Genomic DNA, 16,331 nt, shown 5'->3' with positions numbered 1-16,331 from the left:
TTCACAGACAGCATACACAATTTGTCAACCATAAGATGTTCATCTCTGATAAACAATATGTATTTGCAGAGTTGCTTTCAATTGACTGTAACGTTAGGTCTATGTCCACTTCATCCAACGCTCTTGATGTTCTTGCATTTCCTGTTACGAATCTGATTGAGACATCGCTTCAGATAATTCAGTGTCTGCAGGCAACTGAACAAATATCTGCTAGAAAAAATGGAACTCTTGTTTGTTGTACGTAGAGGGCGAGAAGAAAGTGAGCTGTGCTCCTAATTGAGAACTGTCATAAACAGTAAAAGAACAGGTGAAACAGACAGCTAAGAGACTGATGAAGCTGTGTGTGAGAGTGTCACGGATACTTGTTTTGCAGTGTATTATCATGAATAAGCAATCAAAACAAATAAAAATCAGGATAACCATAATATATTCCACTTCCTGATCTCATACAGAGCAGACGTGCCTTCTATCTGCTCCCCGTTCTGCGTTGGCGCTGATCTTTTTGTCCCTGCCCCATCCAACCGTCTGCCTCCCTTTCCTCCTTCCTATCTCCCTTAATTACTATTCCCAACAAAAAAATACCATCACGTGACCACGTGTACTATGTATGTAATGTTTGCATGTATGCTTAGCAATCTGCATTTCTTTATTTCTGGAGAGCGTGTGGCGGCGCTTTAAATAGCTGCGGCTCGGAGGCTTGCTCCAAACTTAATTTCGTTGCATTGTACTTGTACATGTGTAATGACAATAACTTGAATCTCTTCTCATCTCATATCATAATGTTTTATTGTCAGTAGCCATGTCTATGATTAAAAGTTGATTGAATCAATAGAAATTATTACAAGTGATATTTTATCAAAAACATATTTCCATGATCAACACAAATAGTAAATAGAAGACATTACTGTAATTTAATAAAAAAAAAAAAAGGAATACGATTTGAGCATGATGCTATATCATGCCCTCAGAAATGTTTTCCCCAATCACATGAGAACGGCTTCACTCCAGTATGAACTGTCATGTTACATGAAAGAGAAACATTATGAATGAAACTCACTTGACACTTGCTTTAACATTGTAATGAAGAAAATACGGTTAAATAATGCAGTTGTCAGTACACGTCAGGCTTTTCTTGCGATATTATTGCCGCCCGTCATGTGTACAGACAACGCTATCTCACAACCAATTCGTATGTATTTGTACGATGTGGCTAATTCGTACAAATTTGTACGACCTCACTCGTACGAATTTGTACGTTTTGTCTAATCCCCAGTGACGGTTAGGTTTAGGGGCGGGGTTTGAGGTAAGTCATTCGTACAAATTCGTACGAATTTGGCAACTCGTCAAATACGTACGATTTAGCAAAAATCGTATGAATTCGTACGACTGAGGTCGTACAGATTCGTACGAAGGGTACAGATCATTTTCATACATGAGACTCACTTTCAAACCCTGACACGCAAGTGGTTGCCTCGGTAACGAACAACAATACCTTAACGTGCTGGCATATATAGTCTAACTTATTTGAGGAAATCCGTTTATAATAGGCTTTTAGGTCCATACAGACCAGTTTCAGTGCTCTCACAGTTCTCAAAAATACTAGAAAAAAAATTCTTTGTAAGACTTAATAGTTTTATTGCTAAACACAATATACTGTGTGATCAGCAATATGGTTTCAGGGCTAATAGGACAACTTCACATGCACTTATTCAACTTGTAGAGGAAATAACAACAGCAATAGAACAAAAAAAATATGCAGTGGGGATATTCTTGGATCTTACAAAGGCATTTGACACAGTAGACCATACATTATTATCCATGAAATTACATAAATATGGAATCAGGGGGGTGGCACTTTCTTAGTTAAATAACTATTTACAAAATCGATATCAATATGTAGAACTGCAAAACTGTAAATCTATGTCCAAGGTAATTACCTGTGGGGTCCCCCAGGGGTCAGTGCTGGGACCATTGTTGTTTAATTTATATATAAATAATGAATGGGAGGTGTCAAATGAGCTGAAAACTATTTTATTTGCTGATGACACTAGTTTAATTTGCTCTGGGGAAAATTTGGATCAACTCTTGGATATAGTGGAAAACGAATGAAAAAAGATGAAGAGCTGGTTTGATGTAAATAAACTAACATTGAACTTAAGCAAAACTAAATTCTTAATCTTCGGTAATCGCTTAACAAACATGCATAAGAAACTTGCGATAAATGACATTGAAATAGAAAAAGTAAAAGAATTTAAATTTTTGGGAGTAATAATTGATGAAAAATTATGTTGGAAGCCACAATATCTAGATCAATTGCAATACTTTATAAAACTAAATATCTATTAAATCAACGCTCATTGTACACGTTGTATTGTTCCTTCATACTTCCATATATTACTTATTGTTTGGAGGTGTGGGGACACACATACAAAAAAAACACTAAATCTATATTTATACTTCAAAAGAGAGCCTTAAGAATTGTAAATAAAACTACTTATAGAGCACCAACTAACCCACTTTTCATCAAAATAAAAGCACTAAAATTCAGAGATTTGGTAGAACTTAAAACTGCACAAATTATGTATAAAATATATAATCAACAATTATCAAAAAGTATCCAAGAGTTGTTTCAAATGAGAGAGAGCAAGTACAATCTGAGAGGACATTTGGTATTACAAAGGAAAATTATAAGAACAAATGTTAAGAAACACTGCATAACAACCAAAGGAGTTCATGTATGGAATAACTGTAGTGAAGAGATGAAAACATGTACAACAATGAGTAATTTTAAGAGAATATTTAAAATCAAAATATTGAAGGGATATGAAAAGGAATTGAGATGTTAGTATCGTATACTGACCGTATGTTTTTGGGATTGTTTGGATGGGTTTTATTGGGTGTAATATAGATAAATGGAAAAGAAGATGATAGAATTGTGTATACGTACTGAGTTATGAATGTATGCATCTGTGAAATATGTGAATATAAGTACTGGAAGTAGATATATAGTGTATGTTTATGTAAATATGTAAAGCAACGATTCTATTTGTGTTAATTAAGGGAAAAATAGAGATGGTGGGGGTAGGACTAGAAAAGTTCTTCCTACTCCTTTTTGAACATGTGAAATTGTTTTGTTATTTTTATTTGAAGTACTTAATTCTTTATAATAATTTTGGAAGTGTGTATCGAGAAGTGTATGTTCTTTTTTATTTGGTATTTTTAATTATATTGTAAGTATGTAGGAATGTATGATTTAGGTACATACATATTCTCTTCCTGTTATTCGTATTATTATTATTATTATTTTTTTTTTAACATGTTCAAATAAAACACTCAATCAATCAATCAATCAATAGGTCTGAACTTATTGATTCAGTTAATTTGAATGAAAATACATCGTATGTATATCAGATATCTGATCTATTTTTAGTGGCATTCAGTGTAAGGATTTGACTGTTCATAGATCAGGTCAGTTCTCTTGCGCTGCTGCTTCACTAGCAGGAGAATGACCGCTCGGTTGCAAAGCTGGCGTCACTCCAGTCATTCTCCATCTTTGCGACTCGCGAGTCAGACAGCTGTCAAACAACCCGTCACAGCGGGTCTCAGGTGCACACCCTCCGCTCAGCCCCGCCCTCGGTTTGTCCCCTCTGTCTCCGCTGGGCTCTGCCCACTTTTCCAGCATTTTTTAAAAACTGCCAGTGGGTGGAGTTAAGCTAATGTCTATCCAAACTGTGATCTTACAAAAATGTTTGTCCTGAGTAGATGTATAATATTTGTGGTAAAAAATAAAAAATAAAATTTAATAAAAAAAAAATACTGGAATATATATTAACTATTCATCTGGAAATGGAACCACCTGTTTTCCAGCCACATAGACTTCAGTAATATTTCGATCATCACCTATTAAAAAAAAATATACATATGTGTAAGGACTTAGATAAGACGAGACAAATCTGAAATGACTGAATTGAAAGGATACCATGTTTAAAAATAAAATAAATTTACCTAAATTTAGAAACTTCTCCAAAATGACCTGGTTGGGGAAAAAACAGCACTTCAGATGGGTATGAGATATCATTTCTACACATTAGGGAATTTGAATTGAAACCAGATGTTGTTATCTTGCAGGAGGGAGGAGGGGTTGGGGGGTTATGGGTCAGTAGGAGATCTGTCAAACCTTGGAGACTTCACCAGGAAACAAATCGATCGGTCCATCAGGAACGCAAACATTCACTCGCAGGGCATCAAAGTCCTTCCCTACCACAAAGTTTCCAATCTGTTCATCCAAAGAGAGGGCTGTAGGGAGTGGGGGGAAACAGCCAGGCAGGTTTATATAGTGTACTGTACAAGTATTAAATAACATCTTTGTCAAATCATAGCTGGAATCTTACCTTCACTTCCCCCAAGTGTAGCCAATCTGAAAACCTCCTCAAAGGTTAGAGTCTGATGCTGAGGGTCCTGGATGGTCAGGGCTTTGGACGTGTCCAGAGTTCTTCGCATAGCATCTAGAATGGATGGGGAGTAGCCTCCTGCTACATCTACAGATGGCACAGACAAAACCATGAAATACAGAATCAATACACAATATCTAAGGGATAATGACCGACTGATTGTACATATTACATGGCTACTCACCAAATAAATACATAAACCTGGATATGAAACAGGTGACTGATTTGACTTTACATGTATAGCCTATTAACTTAAAGCTTTCTGCTAAGAAAGAAAATGTCACTATAATGTGCAAGATGGCCTATTGCAATAATCAATGAGCAGGGATTTAGTAATGGAAATGCAATAAACCTCACCTGTCCCCAAACCCAATTTCACTTTGTGTTTCAAAACATTGCGTACATTTAGCATCCCACTGCAAATGCTGGGAGGGAAAAAGAGACAATAAATTAAAAGATATAACAAATATTAAAGGGATCTGAATATTAATACTAAAAGTAAAAGGCTAGAGGTGCTCACGAAATGTTACTGTTAGGACAGTGTGAGATTGCAGATCCTGTTTCATGAAAGATCTCCAGTTCTTCATCGGTTAGGTGACATCCATGGGCCATTACAGTCTGCAATAATCATCATCAGTTTACATGATCCAATACATTTTTTTTTTTTTTTTTCTGCAGAAGTTCAATTTAACAACTAGTGTATTTTTAAAAAGGACCAATAATTGGAAAGGTGCTTTGCAATCAAAATAACTTTTCCATACAGATTCAAATGTTCAAATGTTCATAATGAAAAATTTTCATTATTTATGTGGTAAATAATGTAAGTACGGGGGCTGAAAAATCCACCCGTGCAAAAAAAATAAATTAACCCGCAGCAAGGACTTAAAAGTAGCCCAATTCCGTTAGTTACCCAAATCATGGAGCCCCCTATATCGTCACCACATTTCGCCCCAGCTCATAAATCAGAATTAATATTTAGATCAATGAGGACGAGCTCTTGTATTGAGTTCATCACTGCAGGGTAGTGTATGCTCAAACAATGTCAATTGTTCATTGTCAATGACCTCTTACACCCGCTCCTCCCTATTTATTTAGTTTAAGTGCAATGTGTCATTCTGGTTGCAGCTGAGATGAAACTGGATCTTAGTGCAGCAGACTTTATTATGACAAAACTCAAACTAACTGAAATACTCAGATTCTCTTATATTGCAATAGTTTCAACCTCCACAAAATACCACATCTGTCCGTATTGTTTTATATTACCAGTTATTATTAACAATGAATTATTCCTAGTTATTAACTAGTATTACATTTAGTTAAATTTTGTGTTTTGATATAATTCTGCAACTGTCCTACTACAGTTGTTGTAATTTGACATAGGGCCTACATTTGTGTCTTGTACATGTAAACAATAAGGATAATTATAATAATAATTAATAAACTGTGGCAAGATGTGAAGGGGGAGGAGAATTTATACGTGCGTCACATTTAGTCGACAAAACACTTCCGCAAAGGATACACCATGTGTATCCTCGCTCATGACTCTTCAGGAAGCCTCCTCACTCCTAGATGCAATTAGAGAGTTGAGATTTCCTACAAGATGGCTGAGCTCAGATGGAGGACATAGGATGCAGGACAGAGGAGCGAGGAAACAAGGAGGGATATTGAGAAGCACCCCAGGACTAAACACAGGGCTTAAATAAACAGCAAACAAGAGAGGGTAAATGAACTAGACACAACTGAATTGAAATAACTAGATCAATAATCAAACAAACAGGCAGGACACAGAGGAAGACTGAACTAAGGCCTAGTTCACAGGTACACAGGTATTTTTATTAAAGGCACAATATGTACGATTTTTGGATTAAAATATTCAAAAACCACTAGAACAATGTTATATATTTTTTGACTTGTGTACTTACATTATCTCAAACATTTCCAAGAATGTTTAAATCCAGAGAAACAAGCAATTGTAACCGGGATACGACCGTGTCCGTGCATTGCCTATCAATGACGTCATGTCCGCGTTACCCTCGATTTCCGTAGAAAACGGAGGCCAGCTAGTAATTGCTGTGCGAGTAAACCTCACTCCTCTCATCTCAAGAGACACTCTAGCGACTGATGCTAGAGGTTGCAGTCTTTAGTCTTCTTGTTAGACTGTCCAAGGTTCAAGTCCTGCTTGGAGCAGGCGGTTTGAACAGGAGGGGTTACACATGGTAACATCAAAGATGCTTTAATATATTATGTTTTATTAGACAGGTGAGCAACTGTTTGGATACGTTCATCACTAGAAAACTAATGATTGTTATATAGCTCAACACGGTTAGACTTATTGTTTAAATCTCGTTTTCTTGATTTACCATGAGTACCATGTTTTACCATGCCTAATATCGATCTAGCTTACTGCAGTATGCAGCAAGTGTCTCATAGTAGCCGCAGAGCGAACACGCAGGAAGTGGTCGTCTACGGCAAAATAAAAGCGCCACAAAATGAAGGCGTCATCAAGCTACGCCTTTGTTTTGAATAAGCGACCTCTAGTGGCAAAAAATACATATTGTGGCTTTACCAGAATTTTTCCTCCGTAAAAAAAAAAAAAAAAAAAGCTTCCACATGAAAACGCTAAAAACACGCTATGTCATTATAACCCTACCGGTAAAGCCATGTTGGCCATTCAGAAGCCTGGAAAAAAGGTTATTGCCAGTTCCGGTTCTGACGTAACAAGCCAAAATCTCCGGTTTCACTGTCCACACAATCTTCACCCTGGCAAGAGTTTTCAAAAAAGTTCGGTTTCAGTGACCGGATACTGCGTTTGCATGTGGACGAATGGCCAAACTGCATAGAAAAAGCTGCAGTTTTGGAAATACCCGTGTTTGTGTGGACAGGGCCTAACATGCTGACAGCGAAACACATGAACAGAACAGCACACATGAATCAAAAACAAACTCTAAACATGAACAAATAAACTCAAAACATGAACAAATAAACTCAAAACATGCCACAGTGGTGCTTTAAACCACTAATGAAATATTGCTACACAAAAATAAATATTTCATACATCTCATCTCAGGTAAAGCAGTTTTCGAATAATGTAATGGGATTACTGAAGAAACTGCTGACGTAATGCATAGACTTCAGACCCTCACTTGGACTCTGTATATGCTCATTAAAGCTATATAGATATGTTGTAACACAGTTCAGAACTCACAATACAATGAATCAGTAACACAGGTGTTTAACGTGACAACAATCTCTGAGTACAACTCACCCTATCTGTAAGTAGATTGTGCTTGAGGTAAACATCAGTGTAGGATTTGCAGTCTGGGAACAATGTCTTCACGAGCTCCACTTCTTCTTTGTTCTCACTGATGTGACTCTATAGGTTTAATTAATGTAGAAAAAGGTTTTATTCATTTTACTCATTGTCTATTAGTGTTTATCCTGTAAATTACAGGTTTGGAACTTCAGTTTATAATATTTCTAATAATTACAATTATAATTTATAATTATTTTATAAAGCAAAATTGCAATCACTACTATATATTCGGATCGAGTATCTAAATGTATGCATATTTCTTAGAAATATGCAAGCAGAACGTAAACTTCCATCTTATGGTCAATGGCCAGTACACAAAGCAGAACACACCCATAGTTCACTTCATTATTACCATTCACAAGAATTCTGAACATAAAGAGCACAACATAACAAGTACTATGGCTACAAAAACTTGTAGGCCCGGTTTCACAGACAGGGCTCTAAGCCAGAATTAGGCTTTAGTTCAGTTAGGATATTTAAGTGGCTTTTATAAACATGCCTTAGAAAAATACATTACTGGTGTGCCTCTTGAGACAAAACAATGGCACTGACATATTTTTACAAAATATCTGTGCAAGTTCTGCTCAAACATGCATTTTAGACATAAAAAGGTGCACTGTGTACATTTTAGCGGCATTTAGCGGTGAGGTTGTGAATTGCAACTGCCCACTGCTCACCCCTCCCTTTCGAAGCACAAAGAGAAGTTAAGGTGGCCGATACAGGACAAAGATGTTGTCGGAGGAGGGCGCAGAGAGTGACTAGCACTCAGTAGAGCAGTTTGTCCGCTTAGGGCTACTGTAGAAACATGACGGCGCAAAATGATGACTTCCCTGTAAGGGAACCCGCGGTAGATAGAAATGGCTCATTCTATTGTAATTAAAAAACATAACGGTTTATAAGGTACACCACTGAAAACATAGTTATGCATATTATATTGCATTTCTGTCAATAAATCCACATAAATACTACGTCATACCACGTTTCAATCTTCTGTCATGTGAACAATGCCATAATCCAGCTGAGCTGAATGTCAATTGTATGTTATTTAACCGTTGTAAATCCTTGTTTTTAAAGTTGATGTTAATGTGTGAAGGAAGACAAACCTGAATGTGAAGCTTGTTGTTTTTGGCGATCTCACCCAATTCGCTGAGTAGTGAAGCAGAACAGGAGGGAGCGAATCGAGGAGTGACCACAGGCTTTACATTGGGATACTAAAAACAGTTAGATAATAGTTTTATTTTCATATTCACAGAGCCTGGAAGAATTTAAACAAAACTACTCAACTCTGATCAGCATAACAACTAGAGTTATATAATAAACTAATTCAGTGAATAAAAATGACTGTGATAAAATGTTTATTTACCTCCTTTTTAAGAAGTTCTTTGATGAAACTGCAAATGACGAGGAATCAAGGCAAGGCAAGACAAGGCAAGTTTATTTGTATAGCACATTTCATACACAGTGGCAATTCAAAGTGCTTTACACAGAAATTGAATTAAAATATTGAATTCTTATTATTCAAAATAAGTGAATAAAATAAAATATATATATAGTATAACCCCTATCTGGAGTGTAAGAAAATGGAGAGTCAGGTTTGCTTTAAAAATATTTGTCAGGTAACTGTGCGTTTAAACAGTACCCTTGCAGACAAATCTTCTTGGCCTAACTGGAGGGCTATCTCAACCAGAAACATATCTTTAAATTCATTGATCGGATTAGATTAGATTTATATCAGATTTGAATAAAAACACATTCTGACAGCAAATGAGTAATTTTGGACATTGCACACTGTAAAAAAACTATTTTGTTACACACTCTATTTTAAAGTTGAAAGGTTTTAAAGGTAGATTAATATTTTCATGTATTTTTGAATGTCAATTGTATTGGAAGGTTATGTGACAGTAACAACTTGGTGGATGTAGTACACCAAAATTTCATACATACTACCCCCATTCATACTATATACTTTAACGGTCGCAAGTAATTAAATGAGGATGTGTACATTTAATTATTCCTTAAAATGAAAAGATAACATCTATTTAATGTTTTTGATGATGCTTTAACATTAAAAACATTTTTAAGTCACCATTAATGTGATTAGTTTTCCTTTTGGTCAGGTTTGTTCAAATAAATATAAGCAACTAACTGCTAAGGATGTGGTTTGTGAAATCTTCCTTTGAATAATTTTTTTTAGTCTTTTATTTTTTAACTTGCAACAAATATTTAATGTAAGTGCTGAGTAAGGGTGCGTGAAAAACCAGTATGTCAAAAATGAGCTGGCACAACTACAACTTCGGAAGTTGAGAAAACTCAAAAATGCTTTGCAGCTGGGTGCTTTATTTTTTTAAGCTAACTCAACTTTTAATTTTTTTACAGTGTACATGAGGTTACTGACACTGTTGTATCAGTATAGTCACACAGTCTTCTCCGAAACTCACCGATCTGTCTCCTCTTTACATTCGCGTGGACCTTCTTTGTACTGTGGAACTGCAGAATTGCAGTCCATGCAAACTTTACCCACTAAAGCCCTCTGTCCAAACTTATCTGGTGGAAAAGGGGGGAAATATTGTATATCACAATCTAAAATCAATGATTGATTTATTATCTTGTGTTATAATGATTAAATACAGCAACATAGTGGACAGTGGATTTGTTTTTAGATAATATTAAAGTTTAGACAGATTATAATTTTACTTCACAGAATGAAAGGTCACATCTATCTTGTTACATAATATAAAAAAAGCAAACATAAACAAATTTAGTTACTCAACAGACTGGCAGGAACAAGAACTAATACAATATAGGATAAAAGCAAGACAAACTCCAAAGGTTAAAGAAGGGATGTTTTTGTGTTTGCCACCCCAGGAGCTATCCAACTGGTCACTGGGGAAATTCTGTCAATATGTGTGTGTGTGTGTGTGTGTTCATATTTTTCTGTCCCAGAGGTGACTTCAACTTGAATGCACACAGACTCACGGGGACTCGTGTCACCGTGGGGACCTAAATTGAGGTTCCCATGAGGAAACAAGCTTATAAATAATACAGAATGAGTTTTTTGAAAATGTAAAAATGCTAAAAGTTTTGTGTGATGGTATGTTTAGGGGTAGGGTTAGTGTAAGGGGATAGAATATACAGTTTGTACAGTATAAAAAAAACCATTACGTCTATGGAAAGTCCCCACAAAGATAGTAAACCATACATGTGTGTGTGTTTGTGTATCCTTGGTTGCATGTGTTTTACCTGCGACTTCTCCAAGCAGAAGGGATGCATCAGTGTGTATTGTGGCAAAATAACAAGCAGTGGTGGTGCCGTTCTTTAAGGTTCTTCTCTTCAATGCCAAACAGTCAACAGAAAAAAAGAAAAATGAAATAGTTTGCCTTTGTCAGTGTGACTAGTTTAATAAGACTGTATTTATTCAATTTAAACAAACTTACCACAACTTTAGTGTAGACATCATTGGCAAAATCCAAGTCTTCATACTGGGCTTCCACAGGAAAAGTGTAAGTGTTGAGCCACTCCAGCAGAGGCAGATCTAAGGCAGTGCCCATATAGCTATACTGAGATGCATGGATGTGTGTATCAACCATTCCTGGCATAATAAACTCACTGAAGAGCAAAATTGAATGCTAAATGAGTACAATTAAGCACTGTAGAACTCAGAACAATGGATATGGAAAATTTCTCATTATTTCCCAAATACTGACATGTTGATCTTAAAACTGTTGTTACTGCTAAACGATTGTTCTGAATGCAAAAGTGTCTATGCACCCTGATCAGACTCATGCATTTATGATTGTTAGACTATAGAATATATGCAATTTGTATTGATAAATGTACTCACTATTGTCCAAGCTGTTTTATGTCTGAAGTTTCAAACGCCCATATTTTGGAAAGACTGACCAAATGTTCATCTTTTTCAATAAATGCAATCTGTTCAGAGAGAAAACAAATAAAACAAGAATAACCTTTTACAATATGTTTTCATTAGTTAACATTAGTTAATATGAACTAAGAAAGAACAATACTTCCACAGCATTTATGAATCTTAGTTAATGTTAATTTCAGCATTTACTAATACATCATTAATTTTTTTTTTTTATTAGTTAATGCACTGTGAATTAACATTAACAAACAATGAACGGCTGTATTTTTGTTAACTAGCATTAACACAAATCAATAAATTCTGTAACATATGTTTTGCTCATTGTTAATTCGCTGTTAATACATTAGTGTTCTGGATCATTTATTTAATGTTTGCTATTAATTTTATTAAGTTTATTTATATAGCACATTTCAAACACAATTGTAATTCAAAGTGCTTTACATAGAAAAGGTATTAAAATATTGATAGAATAATCACAACATATGCATAAGAAATAAAAATGCCATGTATAAAAAAGAAAATAACAACACTAAATTCGGGCTCCCCTGTCTGAACGGAAGAGTCAGAGATTTTCGGTTTGTGAGACACACTAGTAGCCCTTCCTAGCCCTTCCAAGGACCTGGTGTTGCACACTCACGTCTGAGCGTGTACCGTCTCACTTCCCAACTCTCCCAACCAGACAGCACTAACCAAAAATGAATAAAATTGTAACCAAAAATAAAAACAAGGTTAAATTAAAACAGTTATAGAAAGAATTAAAAGAATACAAAGATAACCCTTGGTATTTCTAACCGACTTGATCCTGATGATCTGAGTGATCTGTCTGCAATGTATTGAGGTCCTAGGCCATTAAGTGATTTATAAACAAGTAACATTACTTTGAAATCAATTCTAAATGTAACTGGAAACCAGTGTTCTGAAAGCTGCAGCTGTCTAATGGTCTTTTTGGGAAGGCCGGTGAGAAGACCATTACAATAGTCCACCCTACTGGTGATGAAAGCATGAACGAGTTTCTCTAGGTCTTCTCTGGAAACAAAGCATCTAATTCATGCCATAGTAAGATTCCAAGACAGTTACATTCAGTCAATTGCCTAATTTAAAGTTAGTTAAACACAGACGAAACTTGAAGCATTCATCTTGCGATCCACTGGCATCCAGGCCTGTATTATCAGGGGTTCCTCAGGGTTCATGTCTGGGCCCGGTACTGTTCTCCTTATTTGCTACTATTGGGGATAATTTGCCAAAAATATAAGGTGGAATATCACTGCTATGCCGACGACACCCAATTGTATTTACCTCTGAAGTGCAATGGCAACTTCAAACCTAATGCCTTGCTTGACTGCCTGGACGAGATGAAGGCTTGGATGGCAACTAGCTTAATACAGTTGAATGAGTCTAAATCTGAGGTGGTGATCTTTGGTCCGTCTAAGTTTGCCGAAAAGATCACACCTCACCTGGGCCCCTTATCCACTAATGTCACCTCGCAGGCGCGGAATCTTGGGGTGATATTTGATTCTGAGCTAAAATTCGATAAAAAAATTAATGCGGTGGTTAAAGGTTGTTTCTTTCAATTGAGGAGCATTGCCAAATTGAAGAGCTGTTTGACATTTAAAGATATGGAGATTGTGAAACATGCTTTTATCTCGTCCAGACTGGATTATTGTAATTCTTTATATCTAGGATTGTCTGCAGCAAATTTACTGAAGGATAGTTTGCAGTTTCATCAGCAGAAGCCAGCTCACAGCGCACATACAAAAGCTCCAGAGAATAACAGTTCCCTCAAGGTTGAGAACATCTTAACTAACTATCAACAAGGCACTTCTCCAAAACATGCTGATACTACATCTAATACAGAAGTTAATTTATTCTATTTAATAAGAAAAGCATTTAAAAGAGGTCCCCGAAAGTCACGTATCAGTGTTTCCCCTACAATGTATTCACAGCGGCGCAGCGGATTTTCAGCGCCACTGCAAAATCTTCACGATCAGTAATATCACGACATTCACTTACACACTGTAAAGGAGAGAGAAAGAGATTGACGATGGCCAGAGAACTAAACAAAAATGTAGTCTGCTTACACTTTCACAATATCACAGGGCTGTGATATTAATCTTTTTTTCGCTTCCAAGGATTAAAAAAAGAAGATATGAGGTAAAACTATTATAAACTATGCTCGCGCATCGTCTAGCACAACTTCCTTCCCTTCACAGCGCGCGCTGTCATTTCTCCTCAAACATGCATTTAACGTCAGATTCAGCACAATCCGTGATTGTTGGCAAATGCACTCTCCACTTTGGCTAAATTGCAGAACGTGTTTGATTAAATGAAAAGCACAATAATCCGCGCAATAGACGCTGTTTCCAAGTTCAAGGCAGGCGTGTGTGTGTGTGTGTGTGTGTGTGTACGCACGCTGCGAAACGGACCGAATTGCACATATGCTTCGTGTGCGCGACTAAACCATCAAATACACAACAAAATAGCCTATCAAAATGACAGGCTTGGAGAGTATTCACTTAAACACAGTTTAGCTTAAATGGGCGTAAAAGGGAGAATGATTTTAGATCTGCGTCTTAAAGGGGCAGCATCTAATAAACTTGGTGACGATTGAGCCATAATGTGAATCAAAACAACAATATATTTGATTAATAAAAACTTAAGGTAAAAAAAAAAACATCATGTAATAATATTTCCCAATATTAGGCTACTGTTTTTTCTGGTATTTTTGATTAAGTAAATGCAGGCTTGATAAGCATGAGACTTTTTGCAAAAACATAAAATAGTATCCAAACACTATGGGTTTTTTTGTTGGGGTTTTTTTACATATTGCCCCTTTCTTACATTTGAGCCCTTGCCCCTTAGGAACTTTCTGCACGTCCCTGCAGGTTATTGAAGTAAATAGGCTATAAGATAGTCACCTTTTAAACTAATGAAAAGCTTAATTTGGATTTTAATGTTCAAAATGTCTATTTCTATCCACAAAACTTGCCAGAAGTCATGGTTTATTTTAATTTTTTATTTATTCCGGAGGTGCATGCCCCCGGACCCCCCGGACCCCCCTGACGAGCGGCTTGGTAACAACCTCCGGCACGTAACAGCACCGCTGCTGGAAAAAAATCTAGGGGAAACATTGCGTATTATTGACAGCGCTAGAAGTATTGAGAGCTCGATGAACCACGTGACCGCGCGCGCCGCAGCGAGATGAAAGCCTGTCGCAACTTTTTTTTTTTCAACTCCTCTGGCTTTAACTGTTATGCTACATTAGCGCCAAAACACTATTTATTGTTTGAATTTTGTTTAAAATTTTAAAAGCTTAGACTTTGTTTCTATCAAAAGCCGGTTTGGCTATTTGAGAGCGCACGAGAGACGCGCATGAGTGACAGAGAGACGGAGGGAGAGCAGGGAAAGGAAATGCAGCTGAACGAGCTCAACGAATACGCTGCGTGTTTTGAATAATGACACGCAATATGTGGCGGCCGGTGTTGATTCTGTGATTCCTACTTTCAATAAATTTTGATACACATGATAGTTGATAGTTTTAGGGGGGCATGACAGACAGGGTGGCTAAAGCCCCCCTAAAACGGGTCTAGAACCGCCCCTGAGATAGACTCTTTCCAACACTTAGGCTAGTGGAGGAAAGCTGCTTTATTCCACACCACGATGAATATGTTGAAACAGAATGAAACTATAGAAAGGATGTACTACTAAGTTATACCCAACAACATTACACTAATGTGAATTAATTTGTATTCAATTCGTTAAATTTAGCCTACTATTTAGCTATAAAGCTGTGTAATATAGATTTTTTGACATTTCAAGAAGTATGTACAATGAATTCATATTAGTGTAAAGTTGTTGGAGATAACTAAGTATTTCCATTATTTTACGTCCCCTTTCTTCATTCTGTTTCAACAAATGCATCGTGGTGTGGAATAACGCAGCATTCTCCCACAAGCCTACGTGTTGGAAAGAGTTTATCTATCTGTCTAACTTTGGGAAGAGACGCCAATGTGAGGGCAGAATAAAAAGCCTAATGTTAACGAAGACCTTATTGTAAAGTGTACCACAAATATTTTTATATTTACACGTATTAACATAGGCCTACATACATTATTATGAAAATCAAAATGAAATGACACAATTTGTGAATGAAAATTAATTAAACAAACCTTCCCCTCATCGTTGACTCCTAAGACACAGTTCTGCAGTATTTCTACAGCAGTTCGAGGTGTGGAGTGCACAAATGTTCCACTGAAGACGTGCGCAATGCGCGCGGTTGTGTCGTTTTGATGCATTGTTTGCACAGATATCGAAATGTGACTTCTCTGAACTTTTATATATGTCTCGAGGTATATTGCCGAATTACTGGGAGGTGTATTGTCATAAACCGGTAATCATTAGCCTACAACAGCTCTAAACGCGTCATAGCGCGTAAAATCCAATCAAACGCTCGTGCGCCAAGGGGAAGTTATGTAATTGGTGATCTCGCACCAACGCCCGTTGTGTAGATTTTAATTTATTAATCCCTACAGGCAAACAAGTTGCCTACTACTACTGATAATAATAATTTTAAAATAAGAAAATTAACGCGTTCTTACGTATACCATCATGTTACAAACTCTCACAGGGCGCGTGGTCATGGTGATGTATGAGCAGTAGTAGGTGTCTATAGGGAGTCTTGTGTCAG

General features: G+C 36.6%; 1 protein-coding gene across 3 annotated transcripts; it reads right to left on the bottom strand.

Annotated features, from left to right (window-relative positions):
• Positions 1-1,140: 1,140 nt before the first annotated feature.
• gda (guanine deaminase) lies at positions 1,141-16,065 on the bottom strand. Of its 3 annotated transcripts, none has more exons than XM_079813845.1 (14): positions 15,814-16,065; positions 11,606-11,694; positions 11,199-11,316; positions 11,005-11,092; positions 10,203-10,308; positions 9,128-9,155; positions 8,868-8,975; positions 7,717-7,824; positions 4,972-5,069; positions 4,809-4,876; positions 4,392-4,538; positions 4,178-4,296; positions 4,006-4,033; positions 1,141-3,900 (listed from the first exon to the last, which is right to left on the bottom strand). In XM_079813845.1, the coding sequence occupies exons 1-14, from the start codon at positions 15,937-15,939 to the stop codon at positions 3,833-3,835; spliced, it is 1,299 nt and encodes a 432-aa protein (XP_079669971.1). In that variant the 5' UTR covers positions 15,940-16,065; the 3' UTR covers positions 1,141-3,832. The 3 variants fall into 3 exon arrangements, with proteins under 3 accessions (XP_079669971.1, XP_079669970.1, XP_079669972.1); XM_079813844.1 differs by having other exon boundaries at positions 11,199-11,370; positions 15,814-16,037; XM_079813846.1 differs by lacking the exon at positions 15,814-16,065 and adding an exon at positions 15,068-15,164 and having other exon boundaries at positions 11,199-11,370; positions 11,606-11,729.
• Between the last annotated feature and the right edge of the window lie 266 nt (positions 16,066-16,331).

This window comes from Gobio gobio (assembly GCF_949357685.1).
Source record: "Gobio gobio genome assembly, chromosome: 4".
In the NCBI taxonomy this organism is placed as follows: domain Eukaryota; kingdom Metazoa; phylum Chordata; class Actinopteri; order Cypriniformes; family Gobionidae; genus Gobio; species Gobio gobio.
This window is presented reverse-complemented; position numbering and strand designations above follow the sequence as displayed.

Coding starts and splice junctions, on each gene's coding strand:
- gda (XM_079813844.1), bottom strand. CDS start 15,939: ATGCATCAAAACGACACAACCGCGCGCATTGCGCACGTCTTCAGTGGA. Junction 11,695..15,813: donor GAGTCAACGATGAGGGGAAG/GTTTGTTTAATT, acceptor CTCTCTGAACAG/ATTGCATTTATTGAAAAAGA. Junction 4,297..4,391: donor TACACTTGGGGGAAGTGAAG/GTAAGATTCCAG, acceptor CACTCCCTACAG/CCCTCTCTTTGGATGAACAG.